General features: G+C 39.5%; 1 protein-coding gene across 1 annotated transcript in view; it reads right to left on the reverse strand.

The window, feature by feature from the left end:
* Positions 1 to 16763, reverse strand: part of MYRIP (myosin VIIA and Rab interacting protein) — a 191834-nt gene that overhangs the window by 104390 nt on the left and 70681 nt on the right. The window contains 1 exon segment of the mRNA XM_084206520.1: positions 7648 to 7869. Coding sequence (XP_084062646.1) covers positions 7648 to 7869 — 222 coding nt within the window.

Below are 16763 nucleotides of genomic sequence, written 5' to 3' on the forward strand. Positions count from 1 at the left end.
ACAAGATGTTTACCTGGACAGCTCTAGCAAAAGATGCAGTTGGGATGTAAGAAAGGAAAAGGCATGAAACACTTCCAGAATACCTAACAGGTAACCATTACCATTTATTTCATTATCCACAAATCTAGGGTCATACTCTGAAAGCTGAGAGTGGAAGATAAAAGAAGAGTAATTAACTCTCCAACCAGATTCATGCAGGGCTTATTTGAAAGAAGGCTTCACAAACACCTAGATGCAGAAAAGATATGCTACTTCAAAAAAAAGTACAAGAAGCCCAAATACTTAATTCAGCACACAAGTTTGTAAAACCTCATCTTTATCAGACACAGGGCAATTGCTTTTTCCACCTTCCTTTTCCATCAAGTTGCAGAAGCAGGATGGAACATGTGAATGTAGCATCTCATAGATTCTTTTTGGAGACACTTAAGCAGTGAGTGCTTCAGCATCTATTTTATGTGAAAGGTGAGCCTGAACAGTAAGAACATAGAGTGGCTTATTTATTGATGTGGTCAATCTTTTTTAAAATGACAAATTAAATTCTCACTTTAACTTCTTTGGCAACACAAAAATATTTTAGAAGAGTAATGCTGCAAACTGCACTAGCTAGAGGAAAGACACATTTGTTACTGCCATTCACTGCCAGTGGCTACAAGTCCAGAGGTTTTTCAACTTTCTCACCAAGAAAAATACCCTTTGTTAACCACAGCAAACTGGTAAATCTTGCTGGTTGCACAAAAACAACAGAAGAAAGCATGAAGACTCACCAAATGCTGAAACAAACATACATCAAACCAGGTAGCAATCTTTCATTAATGATGATAAAAAAATGTTCAGTGATATGTCTGTGTGAAAGGGCACTCTGCTCTGCTTACAGCTACCTTAGAGTGTTAACCACAGCATGGCTTCTTAACATTTTATGATGAACAGCACATGAAGTTCCAGTTGCAGAACTGACACAAAGGAAGTTCTTCCATAAGCTGTGCTTGATACTTAGTATTTTCCATCTCAGCTACTGAATATAAGGCATGATGTTCCCACGTGACATTAAGTGCCCATACTTAAAGAATCTTGTGCAATTTTAATTAGCTTTTAATTTGTCACCCTCACTAAGAGTCCTTCAGCTTTTGCAAAAGCCTTTTGAAAGGCTAAGTAAGTCCAACCTATAATTTGTATGCTGCTTACTTAGTGGAAAAACTGTGTTACATCCTTTCATATCCAGCTCCTCCCAGGTCTGCAGTCCCAAAATTTTTTCACACTATTTATGTAATATTTATTACTACTAGGGAAAATGCTTATTAACCCTTCTTACCGTGACTTTCTGAAGATAGGTGAAGCCAAACACAGGCAAGCATTTATATATTAACATTGAACATAAAGCCATGATATTCTACCATCATTCATTCCCCAGAAGAATCCAAGCATTTACCTTTCTGTGCAACTGAAAACCACAAAGGTTTAGGCATGCTGACTGCAGCAAAGCTCCTCTATAATAACAGTACATTAATAATACTTTGCACTTTACAACCAGAGCATTTAACTTCCTAACCACTAACCTGCAAGAGCTCAGGGTCATCAAATCCATTGCACAGAGGGGAAACCTTACACATGGAAGTTTCCCCAAGGTCACTGGACAGCTAAAACTGGGATCCAACGTTTCTAAAACACTGACTAGTCCTCCACGCCCTCAGGCACATGTTCACTTCCAAGGCTACCTAAAACTAGAAAAGATTGCCTAATCAGCCCTTTTATTTAGCTGCTTTAATAGACCTCTCTTCAATTCCATCTTTAGATGCTTTTCTTAAAGCTAAGTGCAGCATTGCAGTCTGCTGTATGTTATGCAAGTTCAGCTTTATTCTGTCTAGCAGAAACTAAATTCTTCACAGTGCATACTTCAAAATAATTAAGACAGATCAGTATAGCAAAAAACCCAGCAGAGATCAACCTGTCAAAGCAACCAGTTTGCACATTTCTCTCTCTCCTCCTCCAGTTAGGGAACAACTGAATAAACCAAAGACTGTTCTTGGCCCCTGTGCAAAATCAAAGCTCTTGTCCTTGCTCTTCATAGGTACAGTGAGAAAAAGGATATGGTGTCTATGATCCACTGTGACGCTAAAGCGTGGTAAGGACAAGGAGGTCAAGCGACAGGATACAAAACAGAGAGAGAGTGGCAGCACAAGGAGGAAGAAAAATAAATTGTATAGAGCAGCATGCATTTTTGGAAGGAATTGCATAAATTGCTACAAGTACATACAGCTGAGAAAAATAATTTTCACTGCAATTTACTTAAAATTAGTAAATTCCTGAAGTACAATACGAATGGGATAATTTAGAGAACTTTCAAAAAAACAAAACAAGACTCATATGGGTCAAATGAAGACAACATGCCCATGGTAGAACTAAGACTTTATCTTCTGTGCTATGCCACAGAGCAAGTGAACGATCCTATACAACTCTATCATCTCGGAAGCAAAAACACATTTCCTGGCATTGACTTGAAAATGCTTGACAATGTCACAGCTTCCAAGTTCTGTAGAAGTTCTCACTAATGTCAGACAGGGACCTCAAAGAGCAGAAATAGCAACTGTCACAAAACTATACACAAAGCTCCAAGCTGTGGCTGAGGCAGACTACCTAAAATACATTTCGTCTTCCTTTTACCAGATGGTTGAGCCTGCTTCAAAGCAAAACAAAATTGCTAAGCAGCATTATATCTTCATCAGTTTTCCACAACTAAGTCCTGAAACTGTTTTTTCTTACAGCCAAATGCACTGGCAAACAAATACAAAGTTCAGTTCTTAACTAGAAGTATTACTTTTCCTCAAGTACAGTTGAGGTTTTGTCAAATTTTGTGCTTTTTTTCTTTTTTTCCCTGAAGAGACCATAAAGAGTTTTACACTAAAACTTGCATCAGTTAAGCAAAAAAGATGTATCTTTTGACAGGCTAACTTCAACGTTATCATGTTTCCACAAATACCTGCTTTGTTCTGCTGACACTAAAACACATTACATTGTTTTACAGAGTCCTCCAAAAAAAAGCCATATGAAATATAAAGGTTTTATTTAGGACTATTCCTGAAGCTGGCAAAGCTCTTTTTTTATTTGAAGAGTGTTCTGACTGCCAAGTGAGTCTAACTTTTATTTTCTGTTGCAATTTTCATTTTATCAGACGCATTGCTCCATTTTCACTTTAGTGGAAATCCCAGTACATGCTAGTTGCAGAAAAATGTACTGGGTACTGCAGGTAGACTAGACCTTATTGAATTTTCTCAAATCTCACTCTGATGTGCATCAAAAACCCTAATGCATATCTAAGTAGTCTAACTAATTATCAAATTCCAGTAAGACAATTACATTTGCTACTGATGCAAATTGTTACAGTCCAGTTGTATTCAACGAGGAACACCAAAAAACTCAAAATAAAATATAAGGAACATTCAACAATAACTCTGTATTGAAGAGCTGATGAAGGTAATTTCTATATCCCTGTTTTCTTCTTTTTAAAAGCAGCAGTAATATTGGGTGAACAAAAACCATAGTTTTTTGGTTTTTTTAAAAAGAGTAGTTCTCTTAAACATTCAAATAAATCTGTGCTGCAAGCAACCAGTGTGATGACTTTTGAGACCCAGTCTGCGCCACCCAAAACAAAACTCTACTTTGACTGCAGGAAGTCTGAGTATGTGCAGCATGACTGTGCTTTTCACTAGTTAATGACATAAAGGAGAAAAGGACCAGTATCTGGGTCTCTGTCTTTTAATAACTGTTACTAGCAAAGGACCACCACCAACAAACCAGCTCTTATAAAGCAGAATAATGACTTCCTGCAGACCCCCTCACCCATAGCCTGGCTCAAGAAAGCAAAGCAGGAGTCTCCACTAAGTGAACTCAGCACCTGAGCAAGAGGTTTGAGAACAAGTGAGAAAATCATAGGACAGATGGATGTGAAGGCATGAAAGATTAGGTGCCCATGCTCCCACTCACAACAGAGACAGAAATCTTTTGACATACAGATGGTGAAACCAAAAGAAATGAACCAAGAACGCAGGGGAATTCATGCATGACAATCATGAAAGGTTGAGGCGGACAGCCAGATGTTTGTACACCTTATTTTGGATTGGACTCTATATACTCATACTAATCAGTCTAGGAGTAAAACATGATTAATTTAAAAAACCTGCAAAAATATGCAATTTAATGGATTGTGCTTTTTAAAAAAATATTATTTTTATCAGTACAAGTGTTGAACTGGAAAGCAGAATACCACAAGCAGGGTGTTCTGGGATATGGCTCCTTGGAGAACAGAAAAGTGGTCTTAGACACATAGAAAGCATGCCTAATTTCTACTAAATGAACAAAGAACCTCTGTGTCTGCCATCAAAAGCATTAATCCAGCAGGCAAAGAAACTGTGCCTGGAATCTACTTAGCCAAGAGGACTTAAAAAGTACAGACCTCAGCAAGCTGCCTAAATACATTGTCTGTCAGGTGTCTAACAAGGAGACATTGTACAAGGCTTCGCAAGAATCGGAACTGCACTCACAGAAATCAAAAACCTGAAATCAGTATTATGCAATTTTATCAAAGAGTACTTACAGACTAAAAAGATACAAATGGACGTGAAGCCCTTGAGAACATTAATAATAGTAGTCAGAGACAAATCTAAATCCAAAAGCACTGGCAGAATGCCTGCTAAATCTGGGAAATTGGGAAATTTAGGAAGGTTCTCCTTCACAAGATTAATTCAGACATTGCTGTAAAGACATTTTTGAGCCTGAGATTCCATACCAAGCCCACTTTCTAACTTTTAAAATATGTATGGCAACAGAAGATGTGCTTTAAAGGAATTCAAACACCAAAGTTTTCACTGGCTTATTGATGAGTTTTCTGCTTTTGGAAGAAGCAGAGACTAACTTTTTGGACTAATTTTCTACAAATGTTCTATGTTTCAAATGGTGACCTGAATTTTTGCTCTCTGCTCAATGCTAATGTAGATCTCTATCTTGGAAGATGAAGATCAACAGAACAGGTATCTCTACTGGGGTCAAGCCTTGAAAGACTAATTCACCATGTCAGCTTTTTTTGAGTGTAGAACACGGTCTTCAGATATTTCTATCCCACTAGTGCTCACTTTCTATTGTACAGTAAGATGTGCAAGCAAATTACAGCTAAACCAAGAACCACCTCCACTACCTGTGCTGCCTTATCAAACCTAAAAATAAAAGACATAAGCAGAGGAGCTGTGGAGAGGCAGGAAAACACAGTCCAGCTGAGGAGCAAGTCACTGAGAAGATGAGAGAAACTCAAAAAGACTGTTGTGCTTTACCCTGGAAGAAATACTGACTGAGAGTTAAACCCCAAAAAGTTATACCACACAACCCCCGCCCCCTGCCCCAAACACAAAAAAAAGCCCCCACAAAATCAAAATACATCAGCAGTCTCTGAGTAATACTAGCCCTTGATCTACCTACAGGAATTTGTAAGTAGCACAGTCCAATAAACCAGAATGTAAAATGATTAGCAACAGTGTTAATTTATTCACTGAAAAATAACTCAAGCGGTGTCTCAGGTCTCATAAATAAAGAAAACGTTTATAACTGAGTTACAGGCAAAGCCCTGACTTCAAGCATCAGAAATAGCATTTTTATGATATAGATACAGATTTTTCTTCTGAAATTAAATTCTTCTGAGACATTTTCTGTGGAGTCAGCAAAAGGTATTTTAAGTGCAGTTCATCAGCATCCACAAACCTGGCTGGTGTGCTGCTGCCCATATGGGTGAATGCAGGATAAATGAAATAAAGAGGTGTAATGTGAAATGGTTGAATGGCAAGGCAGAAACAAGCACTGGCTCTCTGTGTTGTTGGAAAAGATCCTGCTGTCATTCACCTGCCTCCTCACCAGGGAAAATGGGGTTTCTGTAGGTTTTCCAGAGTAAAAAGCAGAGAACAAAGTTCTTTGGTGCCCCAAAGAACACAACCACCTTCGCCTTCAAAGACTGACGTTTGGAAATTGGCATTGTCTGGGATCTCTATGATTTTAAGGACCTGTGTGAAAGGGCACAAACTTAATTCACAGATCTTGTAGGAAAGCTTATGGCATCCTGGCCTGTATCAGTAATAGTGTGGCCAGCAGGGAGCAGGGAGGTCGTTGTTCCCCTATACTCGGCACTGGTGAAGCTGCACCTTGAGCGCTGTGTCCAGTTCTGGCCCCTCAGTGTAGGAAGGACACTGAGATGCTTGAGCACATCCAGAGGAGGCAACAAGGCTGGTGAGGGGCTTGGAACACAAGCCCTGTGAGGAACAACTGAGGAAGCTGGAGTTTCTCAGCCTGGAGAGAAGGAGACTCAGAGGTGACCTTATCACTCTCTACAACTCCCTGAAAGGTGGCTGTAGTCAGGTGGGGGTTGGTCTCTTTCTCCAGGCAGCAACTGACAGAAGAAGAGGACAGCCTTAAGCTGCACCAAGGGAAATACATGTTGGATATTAGGAAAAAGTTTTTTATGGAAAGAGTGATAAAGTACTGGAATTGTCTGCCCAGAGACGTGGTGGAGTCATCATTCCTGGATGTGTTTACAAAAAGATTGAATGTAGCACTTGGTGCCATGGTTTAGTTGAGGTGTTAGGGCATGCATGGGTTGAACTCGATGATCTTGAAGGTCTCTTCCAACCTAATGATTCCATGATTTCAAGTGGGTGTTAATGGAAAACAAGAGGGAATAGTATGGCTTTGGTAAGTACAAGAGTATCATACAGCATTGCAAAAGGACTTGTCTCTTGTCTTCATCCTGAGTTCTCCACTAAAGAGAAAATTAAAAATAAACAGCCATTCTTGTCACATGTGCTTTAGCCACCAGTGGTCAAAATTAAACCATAAGGAATTGAGTTACTTCATTTACCCTTCTTGTCTGAGTTAAAGGGTGTCAGTCAGGACTATGTCACCACAGCTACAGCTGCTTTTGGAACTTTGAGACAAGGACTATAACAGCCACATCCAAGGAATGACCCCTCTGCTGCTGTTAAGTGTTTTGCTTTGTTTTTCTGGTGCAATCTTTAAATGTTGGGGCTCTGTTACCCTCAGAAGGGTGAGATAGTAAATCCCTGATACCCTCTGCAAATAGAAGCCCGGCAGCATGTTCTTTAGCAGATGTTATGAATTATAACAGGTTGCACCACTGTTTTCTTTGGGTACCTGCCAAACTAAGCTCAAGGCATCCCCACCAATAAGCTGGCGTTTAGAAAAGCACTCTAAAACACAGTCACAGCTGGATGATCTATTCACAAATATTCTTCCTTCCATTTCTGACCCATCAAGGGGATTAGCTGCCAAACTATTAACTATCTTACTACCATCTGTGCTCAGGTTCCATTAGTAACCCAGGTGTTTCAGGACATCCCAGTCTTGCACAAGCTATGCCCAGTTACTGCTTGCTGATACATCAGTCCAGCTAAACAAGCCTGGAAAATGCAACAGGTAACCAAACACTCTCAGAACAAATCCTCCTCTACAAAAACCAGGCACGTCAGGAATAAATCAACCTCTACATAAACAGGTACTTCCTGTCCTATCCCACCAGTTAACTACTGACAAATACAAGGAAAAGCTCGGGTCAGGCCACAGCTGCTTTGTACAAGTTGCTGAACAATAGGCTTTTACCTTGCTTGCTGACAGACACTGCAAATCCAAGCCTTCTCCTTCTTCTGGTAAGTGCTGCAGCTCTTGCAGATGTTGTACTTGCAGTCTTGGCACTGTCGCTTGCTGTTGATAAGAAATGTGAAAGGGGAACAGCAGCGAATGCAGCAGTGCTCATTGAACTTCTGCTGCTTGGAAAGGATGCTGCACTTGTTACCCTCTTCATCCAACTTCTGCTTCATTTCACTGGAATGAAAAGAAAAAGAACAAAAACATAAACAAAATTTCAATGGGAAATCTTCATCCTCTTTCCACATATTCATGTTATACTCCTCAAATAACTTCTGCAGATGTGAAATGAATATGAGAAATGCATATTCTAAATTTAGAATTGGAAAGAAAAAATTCCTATGTTCCCTTATGCCACCCATGGCCAACCCACTTAAACTCTCTCCCTGAGTCACAAGCCAGAGCAAAATTTACTCAGTTCCAGAGAGACAATCCAAAGGAAAGCCGGGTTGCCGCTCCAGGCACTCCAGCTGTGCTAAGATACAGAGACCACGTGAAAATTCAGGGCTACTCTCAGAACTCTTTACAAATCAAAAATCAGTTTATGGAAGTCAAAAAGATTGGTGCATAGTAAGAAAAAAAATCCTTCTGACCAATAGTTTTGAAAACAAAAAGGTTATTTTGTTCTGACCCATAGGGTCATATTATTAATAATATCTCCAATTTTTCAAGCAACATTAATGATATCCTTCATTTCAGGGAGATTTGGGTGCTCTGCTAGTCAGGACCAATATTAAGATGACTGCTAACTGTGAAAGTGTTTGCAGGCACTCTGCATAGTTTCCTGTATTCCAAAAGAAGAGCTCATTTATTTAAAAAACTGACAGAAATTGTGTATGCATGGTATTAAGTAAATTGCTATCTCCCATTTTACAGTGTTTTTGATATTTACAAATTAGGCAATATATTCCATGACAGGTATAATAAAAAAGCATGCAGAAGGAAGAGTTGTGAAGGTAGACAGGTCTGCAAACTCATTACACATTTGCTGGCATGTACAACTAGGACATACCCTATGAGAAGAAAAAAAAGCACCAATGAAAAACAAGTTAAATAAAAGCTTTTAGCACAGTGTGCACATACTTACATTCATTCTCTCTATCCAAATTAGTGGTGAGTACCTTACTATTTCCAATTGCTGATAAAAACCACTTATATAACTAGAGTAACACAAAAGTCTAAATAGAATTTAGAGGTACCACAAAGCAGACTAAGCTGGATGAGTATTTATTCATGACAAGCTGACTTAAATTAATGTTTAAATATCTTGCTACACGAATAAAAGAATACACTTATTGCATACTTATTCAGGAACTCAAACAAGATCATCTATGAACATCATTGTGAGCCAAGCCTGGAATTTTAAAAACAATCACATTACTCGGCTATATATCACCTTATTTCCCACTTCTGCCTCAGATTCATAACTCAAAATAAAACCAGCCTGTTTTATGAAAATCTGACAGGTCAATTCTAAACCTCAAATCTAAAAGACAAGTAAAGCACTGATCTAAACCATATAATTTTTGAACTTGCACATACAACCCATTTAAGCATATTCCCAATATATGCCTTTTAATGTATTTAAAATTTGAAAACAAGGTGTGTTTCTGCTGTTTGCACCCTGTACAAGGGTTTGACTAAATCAGACTAGGTGCTCAAACACATACTTTTTTGCAATTTCAACTAAATAATATTTATGATTTTTTTTCTGTCCAGATGCAAAAACATGCTTGTTCTGCCACATTTTTACAGAAAGTGCAAGATGCAAAAGGTAAGAGATTATCATGCAAGAGAGGAAATATCTGAATTATGCACATCAAACTGGCTTCCTTGGGTAAACCGACGGAACTATCCCAGAGATTCAATGGGATGGCTGGACTAGTTTGTCCTAATCTCCATTACTCCCTCCTGGTAGTAATGGAGTATCCATGTAGTACCTCCATGGTACTACATGGATAACCTTTCTAGTAGAACAAGGGAGGAAGTGAACTGTCTCTATGTTGCTCCTTCATCCACAGCAGGCATGCTGCTCTGCAGTGATGGGATGAGACACAGCACTGTTTCTGCACAGAAGGTCAGGCAGGAACCCCAGCTCCTAGAACAAAAGCTGGTGAAGGTGAGGGTTGTACGTTTCAAGGAGGATTTCTGGAATGGAAAGGTGTTTGGCAGCTCAACCTTTGCTTCAGGAGGGAGACCCCAGGCAGCAGATGCTGGCCCTCCCATAAAACATGAACAGCTAAGGAGTTAGTGTCAGAGGGAGTGATGAAAGAAGAGATTTTTGTCCTTATGGAGTTCTGTTATCTCCAAGACTTAGTAACGCTGATGCTTGGTAGTATCAGCCCACACACTCAACATTGTCATGCTTAGTGGCATTTTGAACCCTCATTATGGCTCTGATACACGATAGCAAGATAAATCACAGAGGCAAAGCCACCAATTAAAGCGCTACAATAATGCTTACAATATAAACCCAGGCAGTTTTGTTCACAGCAGAGCTAATAAAGCCTGATACCTAGAAAAAGCTGAGCTCACATTGAAATCTTTTCATCAGAATAGGCATTAATTACATCTCTCTCCTCTATCTGGCTGCCAGTATTCATTACAGTGGTAGAACTCAATATCATTAAGGCATCTGCCTCAGTGCTAAATAGGACTAAAATTGGCCAATGGATTAAAAAAGTAAATAGGATAGGGTTGGACAGCCTGTCACAGAGAGAGCATGACAGAAAAAAACTCATTTCCACAGGAAAGCAGGCAGAACAGAAAAGAAAGGAATGCACATCTCTCTGACAGCTGTAACAAATTAAGGTTCTCATGCACCGCCCTGCCAAAGGCTATTCTAGAAGGAGTCAAATGGCAAAAGGGACTGTCAACTGGACTTGTCATTTGAAGCCAAAAGGCTCCTCTCCACACTCTTTCCTTGGAAGCAAAACATGGGTTTCATATGAAAGCGAAGTGCTGCATAACTCTGGCGGGCAATTAAGCCTTCCTAGTTAGAGGAAAATTAGCTGAAGTGAAAAGTAGGTACTGATATACTCTCAGCAATACTGGGAAAACATTACTTGGATGTAACTTCAGCTGGATGATCCCCCTGAGTGGGATGATTAATGCAGACATCAATGCTAACACACTGAGAAAGTTTGTTGCACTGAAATTCAGGAACCTCAAGGCACCCCAAATTTGAAAAACTCAGGCTTTACTTTCAGGATGTTCAAATCACTTGGTGAAAGAAGACTGTAAGAATGTCCTAAGGAAAGGGCAGCAGCCAACAACTGATTGTCTCGCAAAGTGAAACTCACTTCCAAAAAGGCGACAGCCACTGGCACAGGAGCTATTTCTAAGAAGGTCGAACCACCCAGTCATTGCAAACATTGCCCCTTCCTCCCCATCCAACACTGTTTCCCCTAACAAAACACAGCTGAGGGGATGGACAGAGAATAGAAGGAGAATGCCTTGCCCTTTCTGAATCTGAATCTGTCTCTGAATTTGTGCGTGCTTCCTTCCCCAAGGAGGGAATGTAATGTATTCAGAGATGTATACACAGAATATGTGTGCAAATAAAACAAGCAACAAAATACAACTGCACAAAGAACATGCCTGTTGGAGTAAGCACAGAACAGTAGGAACGACAAATGACAGAATTTATTTGGAAGTCACAACTGATGGGGCTCAGCTACTATGGTTATGTGTAACATAGTAATAAGCACCTGTGGAGAAGAGAACTCCTGCTGTGTGAATGAGTCTCAGATTGGGTTTCATTTTCTGTCTCGAGTGGCTGCAGTTCACCAATTGCTTACAAGTACAAAAGAAGCAAAAAATATTCAGTAGATATCCAACATGTCTATCACCAAAACCAATTCTGTCAAAGAACATTTTTTGAGTTTCAGGTTCCAAATAAGTTCAAAAATATGCAGATGTATATTAGATTTTTCTAGAAGCTTTTATCAATGAGTTCACACAGTTTGTGTAAAAAAAATATGTAATTAATTTTAGTCAGTGTTTTGGGTGAAAGACTCCTGGCATGTAATTCCACAAACAGTCAGATTAGGACCACTTTCCATCAGACTCTTTTGGATGTAGGTTCTTCTATTATATTCTGAGGGTGAATAGATGTCTTCCCCTCACTACCCACTATGTTTTTGTGACTTTTAAAAACATAAATTAAATAGCTTCCATTGGTATGGTTCATTTCTTCCTAGTGTCTGGCAGGTTTAAACATAATTCTTCAATGTTTGCCTGAACAATGCATACTCCTCTAATAAATTTCTAAACCTCTGGGTGCAGCAATAGCAAGGAGTCCATAAAACAGGCAATTGTATATCAACAAAAAGCTAAAAAAATTCCCCCTGTTTTTCCTATAACAAAGAGAACAGTTCCTGGTGAAAACCTGATAGCTGGCTTGAGCTCCAAGACAGAGTCTGTATAACCAAGTCTGTATAACCAAGTCTGTCAGGCTCTCCAAAATGCAGCTCTCTGCTCTTCTCTAAGGGTTTCTCTGAGCCCAGTTATTGGGCTGTACCATCGTACTCTTGGCTCACACCAGTCTCCATTTCAGGAGTTTAAACCGGGCAGTTTAAAGGCAAAGTCCAGCTGGACTGGTTCCCATTTGTTCTGTTGCCTTCTTAAGTGATGGATAAATACAATTTTTCCTGCTGTTTAAACACCTTTTATATTCCCCAGTAGAGTAGAGGCTAACTCTATTCTATTTGCCTGCACAAGCAGAGAGGAAAATGGAAGGACAATGTTCCTGAATTCACCTCTCTCCTCCCAAGGAACAGAGGAGCAGTGCTTTTACAAGTTACAAAAGACAGGTAGAAACTTTCTCCTTTGGTACTACAGGTGAGGGTTTCTATATCTTCTGTTTTCTGTCCTCTTAATTCAAATTATACCTATTTCATAGAATAACCCACAGTTTATCCATTGGCCTTAGAGCCTTTTTTACTTCAAAGACTAATGAACATACAGCACACACTGCAAAGTGCTTTTCTTAGGAGAACAGTATTCTGCTCAGCTGGGTATCTGGTTGTCTCTTTTCTCTGCACGTGTTTGAACTATCTCACTTTGCAGAGTAGATTCAGAGCAGTGCAGGAAGATCACTAGCTTGTCTTAAAACTGATTTCAATCTTAGTTTAAAAACTGCTAAAACACTGTTTCCCTCCACAGAAGAGAATGCCTTCAGACACTTTTCTGTTCAGGCATCCTTAACACTCATCTACGCATAACAAGCTATTGAGGCCTTTTGCTTAGCAAAAAATCTGGATTTCTGCATATTCTGGGGAAAAGATGAACAAGTTCTGATGTCCCTATTTCTAGCCTTTCAGAGTGGCCACTTTTACCACTGCACCTCATGCTTTTCCACTCCCACAGTCAATCCAAATTTGGTGTATTGGGCTAGGAGTTTTCTTAGGCTACAAAGATGACCTAAAAATACAGGTTTTCCCAATACCCTCTAATCTACAATGCTGGAGGACAAAGGGATTTTCATATTAAGTGCCTAAAGAGTACACAGTGTTCCCATCTCCACTCTCCTTAAACCTGCCAGATGTGCACCAGATGCCAGAGCTGGAGTAAAGATCTTTTAATCGGTGGAGAACATAACAGTCTTCTACTCCTTGATTACCAGTACAATGAGAAGGAGTCACAGGCTGAATGTGACTGAAATGTCTCTCTTATTCACATGTTTTCAATTTGATGTTCAAGGCCCTAGATTGTGATAACTACAAGTAGTTCCCACCTCAGCCCTTACTTTCTATCTTCTTCACCCAATCTCCCAAACCTTCAGAAATGCACTAACCAGGTTAGTAAAATGCTGCTACATTTAGGAAAAACAACCAGTGGAAGTTTTATAAGCCTGACTCCTGGGCAGGGATCTGAGAGAATAAGCCAAAATTGCCAAAGGAGAGCTGCCAAGTGTTTTATCCCTTTCAGGTTTCTTGTGTCTCAAACTGTGGAATGGTGCAAATAGGGATGAAGCTCTATGCTGACAGGGTCATACACCTTTTCCACCTGCAGTACACAGTAAGAACCAAGTTCTCCCAGTAGGCATATGCCTCCATCATTATTTACTCTCTCAGGGTTCAGTGCTAATTTCTTTTTGCTGCCTCTTCTTCTAAAGTAGTTTATTCTCCTCCATCAAGACAGGAATGTAACAAACTTTGAGACAGTACTACAACACTACCCCTTTTGTTTCTTTTATTTCCTTGCTAAATTTTCCCTGGCAAAACTCTAATTGCTCTCTGAAAAAGTGGAGCACAAGATAACACTATAGCAAATGCCAAGTTAATTCATTACCTTATAATCAAGGCCTTTTTTCCTAAGTTCTTATCAACACTATCACAATTGTGCCTTGTACTATATTTAACACTTAGCACATGAAATAGTGCTCTACACATCGCTGGTACTATCAAAAAGCCATGCTTAGCACACATGCAAGCACACCACTTGCATTTGGGAAGCCTTGGAGGAACACACATCACTTTAATCTGTTCAGAGGGATATCAGTCCAGCAGCAGTAGCTGACATTTTTTGGGAGGATTAGGCAGCAGGGAGTGTACCATAAATGGGGGGGGGAAAGGGGAGGTGTGATGGAAGTAACAACATCCTAAAGGAAAAAAAGCAAAACACAAAGTCTTCGGGGGGAGATCGGGGGAGTCGAGTGCTAAGAAACTCATAAATAGTTATGAGTAAGTCACTTGTACAGAAATCAGGAAGATTAATATTTCACAGTCTAATTACTCTAACTGTGGTTGTGTTCTTTTATTTAAAATCTTACCGGCATCTCTTGAGGGTTTTTTTCCCTCTTCAGCTTTTAATTTCTATACAATTAAATTTCTAAAATATTAATGTGTATTCCTATAAAATCTCACTTTTTATATTTTTCTTTCCTTATCTCTTCAAATGTAGGAGCAAACACTGATGATGCTGCATATATGCTATGCTCTGATCTGGGGACAATCTCTTTCTAAAAATAAATAAATCCATCACAGTGGAAACATTGTTAATGTTTTTCTTTTTTTAAGATTTGCAAACATTTCTTACACTGGGAAAAAAATTGCATTGACAGCTTAATATTTCTTACTGGGTGCCATCAAATAAATGTTGTGAAGACTAACCTGTGGAAGTTTTGTGCTAATCACAGCTGAACCAATGAAACTGCTGACAGAATCAGAAAAATGCCAACACACTCAATACTTACCCTTGTCAAAATACACAGATCAGGCACTGTGTTTGCTAGAGAGAAAGAGTCAGCACCAAGATAAATTGTGGTGCACTCGCCCCAGACCAGTACCTAGCTTGTCATACCAGGTTCTATCCTAATCCATTAACAATTTCATGCTGAGGCAAAGCTGTTTCATAAAATGAGTGAGTGCTGCTGTATTACTTTGACACTGTGCTAATGGCTATTAGTTTCCTTTTCTTTTGCCAGCACAAGCACTGTCAGTCAGTGTCTATCATCACTGACTGACATGTCACAGTGTAGATAAATTAAATAAATACTATACTGGTATTCTTTTAAATTCCTTCTCACTTCATAAACCCATAAATTGTCAAGGGACATTGCATTTAACCCCATTTTCTTTTGTCATGTTGGATATCACAGGAGCACAGACTGTGCACCACATCTAACTGTTAAGCTTTGAAATCTTCTGTGGGCAAGTGAAGCAGTAAGGGTGAAGCCGGTTTTGAATTATAGAGGAGATATTGTGGGGAGCCCTGGGGACACTGGAAATCTCCACATGAAAGCTGAAATTATCTTTTACAAGACAGCACCATGAGTACAGACTCCTTTGCCCTCCCATTCTTTTACTGCTACATGGGACATGACAATAAAGCTGGGTTTTGACATACTTTCCCCCCCTCACTCTTCTTTCTCATCTGCTGTCCTGTCTCAGTTACAGCTCGGCCTGCAGTAAGGTAGGGTAGTCTGAGATGAAATAATGTGTCAGTATCAGAAACAAGCACTTTTGCTGCAGATTAAATCCTACAGGACCTTCTGGTTAAATCCTCAGTTTGACTCAGAATTATCAAAAGGTGTGTATCCATACTGGACATCAACTGCAAGTGATGATAAGCTGGAAAGTTTTCCCCTTTTTTCCCTATTATGTCCATATTGAACCACTAACTACTACATTCTGAGTGTTTTTTTATCATTTCACCAGTATATGCCACAGCCCTACAATGGGACTAGAAAATGGTATACTTGAATTATTATTTGCAATAGCATTTTGGGGCACTTTCCTCTGAGATTACAAACACATAATACTTTATGTTGTACTACCCTATCAAACTTCCTAACAACCTCACAAAACATCATTAGCTTTACATCCTTTCTTATATGGCTCTTCTCTTTTTTCCTTTCCCCCACTTGAGAGTGATTTTTAGTTACACAAATATTTGCTACATTTCCCTTTATCTCATTTCCTCTCAGTAAGTGTCATTTTGCCCTCCCTGAAGTGTATTTGTCACTCCCTGTCTGGTACCTCTCCCTGGAGACCTTTTTCCTATCAGGTCTGGACTTTCAGTGCAGGTTCATTCCTATAGAATGATAAATACAGACAAGCATTCCTTAAAACAAAGCATTTTTCAATTCAAAAAACCCAAAAATATTTAGTGAAAATATTTTTTAAAATGTACATATGCTTCCATCATAGTTACATGCAATACATTCTTGGCATCACTGGTGGCATCCGTGAGTCTACCTTTCTTAGGAATCCAATTTTATGCCCACATTAACTTGAAAAACTTCCTTTAATAACTGAAACAGTCCTCCTACATTAAACAGTTCTCTCAGTGCTCCTTTTACAGTGCCAGCTGGCTTGACCTCATAAAGCACAATTCATAGCCTGGCTAGTATAAAGCAGGAGACTAACTGAGACATTGGCTCTCAAAATCTCTGAAGTATTCACTATGAGTCATTCTTCCCTATTCCTAGCTGGACTTCTAGCAATGCAGGCGTAGAAAGATTTGTTCTAGAATTGCTGTTGTTACTTGACCCTTCCCCACAGAGCACACAGCACAATAAACAAGGGCAGGCAGCAGAGCAAACAGCAGAGCTCGCTGAGGAACCG

This window comes from Fringilla coelebs (genome assembly GCF_963513975.1).
Source record: "Fringilla coelebs genome assembly, chromosome: 1".
Taxonomy (NCBI): Eukaryota; Metazoa; Chordata; class Aves; order Passeriformes; family Fringillidae; genus Fringilla; species Fringilla coelebs.